The following is a 12,416-nucleotide window of genomic DNA, read 5'->3' on the forward strand; positions in this document are numbered from 1 at the left end:
GAATCAGTTTGTTAATGGCAAAATGAATATGTAAATTGTGAATAGCATTGATATCTGTTCGGAGACAGGTGGATTTTCATTTGCTGGTGTTCTTTTCTGGACAGAAGGGATTCAACTACCTGATAGCACCTTAGTTCTCTAACTTGTGACAGAGGGCAGAGTATGCTTCCCCTTGCTTCTCCAGTCTCAGTGTAAAAAGAGCACACGGGCGGGGGGTTCGTGCATGCAAAAACAGAACTAGACAATTCACCTTCTACAGATTTTGCAACTTCCTTAGCAGCACTCAGCTGATGCAAACTGGAAGGTGGTGGACTCTCCTTCATTCAATGTTTTTTAAGCAGAAGTTTGATGGACATCTGTCAGGGATTCTTTGGGGGTACCTTCTAACTCCATGATTCTATGAAACAATAACCCCAAATATGGGAAGTATAAAATTCACAATAAAATTTAATGTGTATTTTCACTGGCATTGCTTCTGTTTATAGAGTACATATATGGTGTCTGCCTTTTGGAAAAGTTATTGCTTGTGATAACCTCCTTTCTGTAACAAGCAACATGCAACACATCTATCAGCTATTACCTCTATTTTAATATTTATACTTTCAAACCCAATCTATAGGCCAAAGAAAGTTTTCTACTCATTCAGCTGCCTAAGACACAGCCCTCCAGGACCCTTTCAGGCAAAAGTTCAATTGGAACAAATTGGATTTTCAAAAATACTGAGCATCTCTTGAGCATGGTTGTGTACTTGTGCAACTCACCATAGGCGCCGACTCCATGGGGCCTGAGGGGGCCCGAGCCCCCTCAAAAATTCGTTTGGGGGGGCTCTGCCCCCCCAATAATTTAAGAAAATTATTAGTTATATTATGCTTTGTAAAATCACAAAATTATGTTGGTATTTTTTATTTTCCTTGTTTGACGATAGTTACCTTTTAAAATACATTCAGTAATGAGTTAAAACAAAGCCACTCCCGATCTAGAGAGGGGGTGGGGTTCCGGGCTCTCGACCCATCAACAATCTCGCGGGGCTGGCGTCAGCCCCGCGAGAAGCGGGGATTCCCCCTAGCTCATTAATATTCACCGCCCACGGCGGCAGCCAATCGGCTGCCGCAAAGGGCGGGCCCTCACAGGTTCACTTAAGGTCGGGGCAGCCCGGGGCTCGCCCCTTTCGTTCCCCCAGCAGCAGCGGTTTGGAGGTCTTGGGCCCCCCCCCAATATTTTTTATAAGTCGGCGCCCCTGCAACTCACATTATAACAACTGATTCCAGTGGCACTAAACTGACTAAATCAAAATACATAACAATATTGCGGATCAGATTGTACCTATGCCAATTCAGAACTGAAGCTGCTGCAAATCTTAGATGAATTTAACATTCAAATAACTGTACTGATAGCTATTCTGTCAAAGGGGCAGACTGAGGCTACAATCCTATACACAGTTATCAGAGAGCAAGTCCCACTTAAATATTATGATGTTGCAGGGAATATAAAGTCAGTAGGTTATCTGTTTTAATTTCTGTGTGGTTTTATTGTACAGATGTATTGTATAGATGTAAACCGCTTTGGTCTTTTTAAAAAGAAACTGTGGTATATAAACATTTTTATAAAGGAAGGAAAGGAATTGCTTAGACCTCACACTCAAGCAAGTTCTTACACTGCAAATTTGATAACTAACTGCTGCTTTTTATCTCAGTAGGGAAACAAACTTGTGTTTGAGAGTCTCATGAAGACAGAAATGTGTAGTTTGCCTCTAAAACTAGTTTCATAGCTTATCTCTTACTTTCTCAGCTTATTCTAGTTGAAGCAATTGTAGACACTCTCCCCCTCAAAAAGCCAATCTAGCACTGATCAAAGTATGGCACATTTCTGCATTGTGCAGTCCAAAGTGAATTCTGCAAGACTGTTGCACTTTGTTGCAAAAGGGAAACACATGAAATTCCAAGGCGAGAACTATGCTAAAAATATAACCAGGATTGCTTGCAAGGAGAGAAGGGAGAGGGGGAATTTAAACATCCTTCTGCAAAAAATCAGTGCATAATATTGCATTCAAAGAGCAGTCAAGATTCCTAATTCTCTAGCCCACACACATGAAAATGCCTCAGTTCTTAAACTCTTACGTTTGCTAAAATACAGTCAGAATAAAATATTTTAAAAACGGGCCAGTAATAATTATGAAAATAATAACACAATATATGAACTTTATAGATTTCATAATTTTCACCTTTTAAAAAAAATAAAAATAGGCATACATGCATTAACTTACCCAACAGCATTGCAGTCTCTTCTAATGAAAAGAAAGCTGGTAGTACAAATCTTCTTAAGCCTCCAGTGGCATGAAAACTATTACAGAAATGAATAGAATAAAGTCTCCTGAGCCTTTCCCCTGCCGGCCTGTTTTACAAAAACCAGTAAGGATCACACTGAGAAGTGTCAAACCTGAATAAGCCACCAGCAATTGGACATATAGCCTCAGGGCAGTTAGCTTTTTCATAGGTGATCATTTGATTCTGTCCAGAAAAAGAAGACTCCTACAATATGCAGGGAAACAATGCACATTCTGCTATAGACAGCAGGCTGAGACATGTAGACAAAGAATCAGTTTTCTTCAAAAGACTTGGATGAGAGAGCTTGTCACAGAAAAATAACTCAGGCACCCTGAAATTACATCAAACCAATCCATCTAAATTCTGTCAATCTGCTGCTTTTCTCATTGCATTTTAAGAGCTGTTCAACTGCAGCATGGCAGAGTCCCTGCATTTATGGTGTAATTTATGATCACAAGAGCACCTCTCCTTTCCCCCTTACATATTCAAATGCATGTTTGAGCACTACAGAAAGCAAGTCGCAATCAAATACATTTGTCCTAGCTCTATTAACCAGGGCTTAAATTTAAGAGCTAGACCTTTATTGGTATATTTGTTTAAGGTATTCAATAACCATGATCCTATTCTCTAATTTGGAGAAATCCACTTCCATACATTAAAAATCGAGTACATAGCCATGAAGAATTTGAAAGAAAAGGGTTTACAAACTACTACTACTACTACTACTACTACTACTACTACTACTAGGAGATAAAGTGAAATAAAGGCACCCACATTTGCATTTCTATGTAAACTTTGCTTGCATGCTTGAACTATTTCTTATGTATAATAAAATAAATTAAGAGTGTCATTATGCAGACCGCACTGGAAGATTTGTAGTGCCTCATCACAATCCTGGATTTGCATGAAGTCAGAGCTGGGAAGGGGAGCAGAAGACAAGGCAGGCTGCACAACAGCAGTTGCCATGATATGGGAACGAGATGAGAGGAACACTGAGGGTGAAAGAAGTGGCTTATAACAATGGGAGGGGTGTGAATAGATTCAAAAGGGAAGAACACAGGGGTTACAAGGAGAAATAGCACATATGGGTACAACACAGAAGCTAACACCTCTGCATTGTACAGTGGTACTTCGGGTTACATACGCTTCAGGTTACAGACTCCGCTAACCCAGAAATAGTACCTCAGGTTAAGAACTTTGCTTCAGGATGAGAACAGAAATCGTGCTCCAGCGGCGCAGTGGCAGCAGGAGGCCCCATTAGCTAAAGTGGTGCTTCAGGTTAAGAACAGCTTCAGGTTAAGAACGGACCTCCGGAACGAATTAAGTATGTAATCAGAGGTACCATGTACTCAAACTTCACCCTCTTTCATTCTTCAGCTGCCTCAGGTGAGATAAATATAGGATGTGGAACCCTCAAATATTCCGTAATACCTTCACACAATGTATTTCACTCTTGGTACCACGTATTATCTCCAAAACAAAATGCCAGATTCAAGTATTTTATTAACCAGCAAACAGCCATACATGCACAACATCAATCAACTGAACTTAACATTCTTTAACTGAACAATAATAATAATAAAAAATTGTATTTGTACCCCGCCCTCCACGCTCAGAGCGGCTAACATCATATAAATAATACAATATGCAACAAGCTAAGTGACTGGATTGCTCTTAAAATTATGTTCATCTAAAAAGATACAGTGACAAATAACATAATGGGGGGTGCAAAGAGGGCTGCAAAATAGGAGAGGACAGGAGACGTGCATGTGAGGGCGATCTGCGTGGAAGGAGGACTTGAGAAAAGGAAGAGGTAGGAGAAAGGGGTGGATGTACTAACAAGGTATGTGTGTGCAAAGGGCAGCTGGGGAATAGGAAAGAGGAGGAGGCATGAAAATGAAGGTGGTCTGCGTGCAAGGGGGAGCTGCTTCCGTGGCTGAATTGGCCCAGTCGGGAACAGAACCAGAGCACTGGCTGGCTGGGAGGCTGGAACAGAAGAGAGGGAAGAGATAAAACCCTCCCCTCACCCTCTATTGATCCCCCCATGATCCACATCCAGCCAACTTTGCCTCCACAACCCCCTCAGCTTCCACCCCAATTGTATTAAGCCCCCTACAGTATTTATAACCACAATCCCTACGCAACCCCACCTCTTGCCCTTCAGCGCCCCATGGCCAGCATTTGTAGAAGACCCTATTTTGCCACCTAGGAAATGCCCTCCCCCCAGCACACATGCACATAACACCCCCATTCCGCTCTATTCTATTAACATACTATTTCACAAACCCAATGTTAGCATACTACTGAATCCTACCCCTAAATATAATATTGGATGTTTAACCACTGTAGTGCAATGCAATCCTGTTCATGCAAGACATTCAAGCAACTCCATTGTTGTTCCATGAAACTTATTCAAAATCGTGGAAACCTAGGATTGAAGCCTTAAGCATCCCAAAATACCAGAGCAATAGATTTGTGTTAACATGGAATACATATAGAACAAAGGTGGGTGGGTGTGTTTAAAACCATTTCTATAGTATAAGTTACTTCTGGATAAACAAAGGTAGGAAGATATGTTTAATATTTAACAGATAGTGTGACATATAAATTGCCCCAAATGATTGATGCACTATAGTAAGAACTTGGAAATTAATTAATGATTATGTCTGGTAGCAAAGAGCACACAATCAGCAGTCATATATAATTCAGCCAAAACATGCCATTTCATTTTGGCATTTGTCATTATGATGTACATTGTCAACAGCATTTTTACTAACCAGATTAATTTTGCTGAATAAATTGATTTCAGATACACACACACACATTTAGCTTAGAGTACTGAATCTGACTAACACAGAAGTATAAAAAAGCACCTAATTTGAATCAAGCATCCTTTGGTTTGCTGATGAATAGCAAACCAAAGGCAGCACAACCAACTGCTAACAAAAAGTTATGCTTTCTGTGAACTAATGAAAAAAAAAATAGTGAAACACATGTAGCTCTGCATAGCTGGCAATTTTTTTAAAAAAATAAGAAAGTTCAGAATTTCATAATTTACAAATTCATGATGTTTCAAGGAAATTGAGGAGAAGGCATGGATTCTAGTCCTAGGTGAAGCATTCTAGAACACTTAATTTCAATATCCCTTAATTTTCAAAAAGTACTGTGTGTTATCTCTGTCAAAAAATAAGAGTGACTGCTTCAATAGATAGGCACAAAGATATGCTCACATCCTGGAGTCATGTGAAATCAATCAGTCAAAGTAATTATAAATATATCTATCTGAACCTTGATGGTTCCACATAGATTGAGGTTTCGAGATAGATTTGCAATTTGAAAAGGATATACAAACTGCACACAGCTTAGTCTAATTGCTACACACTGTTATAACTTTGCACTAACTAAAAGGAAAAGCCACTTGTGTATTGTAAATTGGATTTGGTCTGTTCCCTGTGGGATTGTAATACTCACAGTCAAATCAAAGAGTTTTAGCTCCATTTAATCCTTCTACAATCTGCTCCCCCCCCCCCTTCAGTGCAGAGCCACTGAAGCCAAATGATTCCCAGTGCCATAAAGTCCAGCTGATTTATCCCCCTGCTGGGAAAAGTCAATAGAACAACCTACAGCCTGATATCCTGCACATCATGCACCCAACAAATCAAAAGGGGTTGACAGCCCTCCAATTCAACCGTGCATGTGTTTTCTGCTGGCGGTAGACACTACAGTATGTTGCTTTCATTAATGTGCTTTTCATCTAAGTGCACTAATAACAACTATCCCCACCACCACCAGAGTGCTACACTTCTTATGGTAATCCTAATTCTGTTCCAGAAGCAAGCTGGTTTTCATTTCCAATTCCTTCTCTGAGATTTAATTTTCAGCTGCATTGCTGTCAGTAGCAGACAGTGGGAAGGGGTGGCGACACTCACCTGACAGCTGTGACTACTGCTTACAGGGGAGGGACAAGGTGGCAGGCAGGGAGACTGGTGTAGTGCAAATGCACCAGACTGGCTCTGCTGGTGCATTTACACTGCGCCATCCTCCCTGCCACCTCGCTCCTCCTCTTCTATGTATACCACTTTGTGATCCTTGAAAGATAAAGGTGGCATACAGGTGCAGCAAGGACCTTAATTGCCAGAAATTGGAAAAAAAGAATTTGTGCCAACAAAAAAGGAATGGCAGGATAAATTATTAGATTATACTGAACTGGCCAGATTAACAGAGACAATTAGGGGACAACCCAGACAAGAATTTCAAAAAGAATGGGGAAAATGCAGAGAACACTTTACCAAACATTGCCCCAAAATATATCCCTGGACTTGTTTTGATTAATTTCTACAGGAGACTTTGTGGTTTTTTAAGTCATAACTAGGAAAAATTGTAATAATCACATATAAAAGAAACAGTACACAAGAAGTAAATAAGGAGGCTATTTACAGGATAAAGGAAGTCTTTTATTTTTATGTTAAGTTTTCTTTATGTAAGGGGATAGGAGTTTAATTCTGATAAATTGTCAGTGGTGTTGGATTCGTTTTTATGTATGAGTTTTTGTGGACTACGTTGTAAACAGTTGCACTCCCAGCTGTTACATTAGCAGTTCAATCCTATGCATGGTTACTCAAAAGTAAAAGGGGTGGCCCACCCATGAGGCAAGGAGAGGCCACCACCTCAAGTGGCAGAATCCATAGGGGCAGCAGATTCCAATGTAGATTTTTATTCAAGGCCGACCCACCCATAAGACATGGTGAGGCAAGGTGAAGAAATTGCCTCAGGCAGCAGGACCCACCAGGAAAGCAGATTCCTATGTTGAACTGGGAAATGGGAGCCATTTTTGGGTCCACCTCAGGTGCCAAAATGTCTTGGCCCGGCCCTGTCAGTGGGGCTTGCTCCCTAGAACTGCATATGACAGAGCTTTCCAAATTTCCCACGTTTGTGTTATGGAAAAATTTTCAGGATGAGAGACTACTCAACAGCCCAGCTCATTGGGGTGCAAGTCTATGTGGTCAGTAAGAGAAGGAAATTCCAGCCAAGTAATTTGGAGCAAAACAGTAGTCAATAGACCACAATCTTTGTTGTTGCGCAACAGGTCCCCACAGGAGTAAGAACCCCGAGCATGGGGTGACATCCTCTTTTAAAACTTCCATCTTTCCCCCAGAATTCACTTCGAGAAGCATCGTTGACACATCATTGCTACATCACTAGCATGTCACAAATGGGGAGGGCTATACAAGGGTTACACAAGTTCAACATTAGGTCACTTTATCAGACACCTTTCCCAACACCTCTTAAGTACCCATCACCAAAAGAACAATAAAACTATTCACATATCCTTGCCCTCAGAACTTGTCTAGAGATGGGCTTTCAGAGCACCTGACTTGCTAAACTGCCTCTGCGGATGTCTATTGTTGCCCTCTTGGTCACTCCCTGGTTGGGATGCCGTGTACGTGCTCTCATGCTTGAGGAATTATGGCAGGATGCCCTGTTCCTGCTGCCTACAGTTATTTCCTGCTTCTTGGTTCATGGAGGGAGGTGGAGCCCAAATTCAACTTTCTTTAAGGGTTAAAATGGCATTGGAATGAGGAGAGTCGGTTAAAGTATGGATTTCTACGAATTTATAAAGCTAGGTATCTTCCCTGAGCCACCAAGTCGAAAGGATACATTCAGGCATAATATTTGTAACATTGTAACAACTTTAAAGATGTGCCCGCCTGTCATTTCCGTAACAGTGGTGACACACTTTTTAGATATGCATCATTTCGCGACACAGTAATCCAGTTTTACCAGCAAACCAGAAGTTAAATTTACCCATTTCCAGCCCCGGGAGGAGTGTGGGAAGAGTTCCCCAACACTGCAGTCAACACACTAACATGTCACGACAAGACAGTTTGGAAAGCTCTGGTACTGTATATGAAATTGCAGCCCAATATTCTTTTAAAGCGAATCTATTTAGTTTCTTTTAAAATTTCTGGGACATAAAAGCATTCTTATGTGTACTTGTAAGGCAACACTTGCAGTGTTCTGTAACTAATCTTGACAACCATCTAAAGATCAAACTGATGTATGCTATAAAATACCTAATGCCACTTGGTAGGTCACATATTATGACCACTTATTTCAGTCATCTGAGTAATAGCATGAAACAGCTAATGCACTTCACTCCCTCCCCTGGCCCACCCATTCATTCTTTTAGAATCAGTTATGGTTCCAGAGTTCTTGTGAAATATCTTCTTTGGATATTTATGCAATACACAACTTCTTGCTCTCGTTTAACAAAGGTTTAGCACCACAATGGTTTCTGAAACTTATGAGACTTCAATCTTTTAACTGGCTTTTAAACTAAGTAATCAACTGAAAGATTGAAATTAATTCTGAAGACCAAGATCCATAGAAGTGAGACATTTTTCCTACTCGTGCAACAAAACTATGGTTTGCATCTTTATGCTGGCCAACATTTACTGTATTTTTTGCTCTATAAGACTCACTTTTTCCCTCCTAAAAAGTAAGGGGAAATGTGTGTGCGTCTTATGGAGCGAATGCAGGCTGTGCAGCTATCCCAGAAGCCAGAACAGCAAGAGGGATTGCTGCTTTCACTGCACAGCGATCCCTCTTGCTGTTCTGGCTTCTGAGATTCAGAATATTTTTTTTCTTGTTTTCCTCCTCCAAAAACTAGGTGTGTCTTGTGGTCTGGTGCGTCTTATAAAGAGTAAAATACGGTACTTACTGATGCCAATTTCCTCTGAGCTCAGTCAGCTTCAGTGCTGTGTAGCAAGAAAGCTTTTTATTTTAAAAACAGAAGCTACTGCATTTAACCTAAGAGACAAACTATCTGCTTGCCTTAAAAAAACCATTTTAAAGATTTATTTTCTTTTTATCAAATACGCTTTAAGGAAGAAGAAAGTGCCACATTCCCTACAACTTGGAAGAGTCTCCATTAAGTTTTTATCTGCCATCAGTTCCACTGATTAATCAGAAACAAATTTTAATATGCAATTAAAGGTTTAGTCGACTAATTACATTGATTAATCAGCTGAAGTCCTAGTTTTCAATTAAACAGCATGTGGCATATTACTGTAATATAATATAACTCGAGTCTCAGGCTCGGTTTGCATAACTGTTTCAGCCTGCACTAACTTTTCTTGCTGCTGTTTCAAATCAGATCATGGCAATTTCTAGCTTGTGCTTCCACAAGATGACCCTGGAGTGTGTATGCTGATTTTAAAGTACTTCAGCTTTCCTCATCTGGCCGTAAGCACTGCATGTAGTATAATCAGTAATTCCCTCCCTGTCAAGCAGGCCCATAAATACGATCACAAAGAAAGAATAATGTCTTATCTGGAATGTCCATGGTTATAGCTGACACTTCCCAGTGAGAAATCAACATGATCATTGAAGCATCTTTTTCAGTTATCACATGCATTGCTGCCAAGCGCAGCATCTCTGTAACCATTGATGTGCCAGTCCAGCTGCCAATTCCCCCAAACAACAGTATCTATCAGACTGCTTCACACAAGAGAATTTCAAGTGTCTCAACCAGCAGCGGTATGCAAACAGTGAAGCCATGTAGTTGACCTCCAGAATATATTGGATACAATGTTGTAGTTGGAGTAAATTAAACATACCCTCCAACATTTCTCTGATGAAAATAGGGATGAACTACTACTACTACTACTACTACTACTACTACTACTACTACTAATTTTATTATTGATACCCCAGCCATCTGACTGGGTTACCCCAGCCACTCTGGGCAGCTTCCAACATATATAAAACATAATAAAACATTAAACATTTAAAAACTTCCCTATACAGGGCTGGCCGGATAACTCCATACGCCCCAACATTTCTCTGATGGAAGGAGGGACATCCTAAGGAAAATTGGGATATTCCGGGGTCAAATCAGAAAGTGGGACAGCTTCTGAAAATCCAGGACTGTCCCTGGGGAAAAGGGACACTTGGAGGGTCTGAATCAAATTGTACTGTAAATCTGCAGGGAATAGAGGGAAAGAGAGGTAGCAAGAATTTTTGTTATACTGCCATACAAATACTGAATTTAAAAATTTCTGTTGGAAAGAATGGGAGCATGGAAAAGGCTTAGCTGTCCTCATATAACACCAGGCGGAGATCTTCATCGAATCAGCTGAATGGCATTAACTACAGCAACTGGGTGAAATGAGGTAATGAGAATGTTCAGCATGCTAGTGACCTTATCATGCTAATATACATGTAGACTAATTCATGAATCTATATATAACTTCCAATGGGCAGTGCTTATAGCTACCTGGCCCTACACCACACTCAAATAGTTTGTTCAGTATAATAAGCTCTGTTTTCAGGACACAACAACAGAATCAGTAATTGTGTAAGGCCATATGATATACCAGCTCTGAATCAAAAGCCAAATTACTTCCTTATAATCAATAATAGAATACACTGCCGCTGAGCTACAGTGAAACTTTGAAAATGGCCTTTAGAAGTTTACATCAAAGAATCCACATCTATCAAGGGAATAAGACAATTCCCTTGGAAAGTTAAGGACTGCTCTGAATGTATTTTTTGTGTTTGCACCTTAAGGGCAAAGATTGCCTCTGAGCAGAGTGTGACTGGCTAATGACAGACTAGGACCCAGCATCAAGGTGATCTTCTGAAATTTCAGGAACAGAGTGATCCCTTCTGAAAAATGGCAATACAGTGGTACCTCGGGTTAAGAACTTAATTCGTTTCGGAGGTCTGTTCTTAACCTGAAACTGTTCTAAACCTGAAGCACCACTTTAGCTAATGGGCCTTCCTGCTGCCACTGCGTCGCCACCACGTAATTTCTGTTCTCATCCTGAAGCAAAGTTCTTAACCCGAGGTACTATTTCTGGGTTAGTGGAGTCTGTAACCTGAAGCGTATGTAACCCGAGGTACCACTGTAGTTTGGAATGATTGTAACCCTGAGCAAAAGCACTTGACAACGTTGTTACAGGGTCCCACTTGTGTATATGATTCGGTGTGTGGATGAGTGGGTGTGCATGTGCATCTACATCGTCATTGCCATCACTGCCACCACCATTATTATTGATAGAGTTATGTTCATTCAACGTCTCATAACATGAGGACAGGTTCAATGCTCTGTTCCTTAAAAAGTAAGCTAGAAAGAAAAGGAAATATTCAGAAGCTAGGGGAGGGTGGTACTGTATATTGTACAAATCATGCTGCTTTTCATTTTGATGCTTATTTTACAGATGCATAGCGTGCAGAAATTCAAGATGAATATTTCCTCAGCATGAAGATGTAGTGATGAGAAACTTCATCCTGCTCAGCTTCTGCTTTTTTGTGCAGCTGTTAGAAATATAACAACTACTCAAGAAGTATAGCAACTATTCAGAAATTAAAAAGGAGCCCACCATAGCTGCAGCCAGCAACATGCACAAATAAGATGATTTTGCATTTGGAAGTGACGAGTTACTTGGATTGAGAATATTAATAGATGAATCAGTGTGAATCAGCAGGGTTAATCAAACTAATGCATTAATCAATTAATGTAGTGACTGCACATCAAAAGCAAAGCCTTGATTAAAGTGCTTAGCTCTGGAGGAAACCAGATCCACATCAATGTACTATAAGGGTGTTCAAGCTGCCGGCACTGTCATTAACGGGCTTTTAAAAAAAAAAAAAATCTCTTGATTGCTTCGCTATTCAAATGTGGTGTGTTCAGAATCCTGTATGTTTGGATGAGGAAACACACACACACAAGAGAGAGAGAAATATACACAAAAAATATGCCCTGACAACTGATGGTTTTATGCTGGTCTTAAATTGTATTTAGCTGTTGTGTTGATGCTTGTTTTAGATAGATTTTCTTGCTGCTGTTTTTTTATATATATAATTGGTATTTTGAATGTCTCCGTAAAACCATCTTGAGAACCTAATTATGTGTTTGAGCACTCTGCTATGCTGGGCCTCAAAGCATCAAGGGCCTTTGCAGAATAGAGTCCCTAATTAGTGGTTTTACTTCCTTCTTGTTAATGTAGAACTCAAATAATATTACAGCGTGTTTTGCTCCAGGCAGTTCAATCAAGGTGTGGAGACATAAAATTATAGTACCAACAC

The 12,416-nt window shown here is 40.3% G+C and overlaps 1 protein-coding gene across 11 annotated transcripts in view; it reads right to left on the reverse strand.

Annotated features, from left to right (window-relative positions):
• ZNF385D (zinc finger protein 385D) overlaps nucleotides 1-12,416 on the reverse strand; it is a 583,216-nt gene that overhangs the window by 272,572 nt on the left and 298,228 nt on the right. The window contains exon 1 of one of the 11 annotated variants that reach the window (XM_081882147.1): nucleotides 2,264-2,288. The exons of the other annotated variants lie outside the window; for them this stretch is intronic. Within the exon in view, the coding sequence (XP_081738273.1) occupies nucleotides 2,264-2,273 (10 nt within the window). The 5' untranslated portion in view covers nucleotides 2,274-2,288. Of the gene's footprint in view, nucleotides 1-2,263; nucleotides 2,289-12,416 lie in introns of those variants that run through there. 11 annotated transcript variants of the gene reach the window in all.

The sequence above is a fragment of the Podarcis erhardii genome (genome assembly GCF_964252035.2).
Source record: "Podarcis erhardii genome assembly, chromosome: 12".
Lineage (NCBI taxonomy): Eukaryota > Metazoa > Chordata > Lepidosauria > Squamata > Lacertidae > Podarcis > Podarcis erhardii.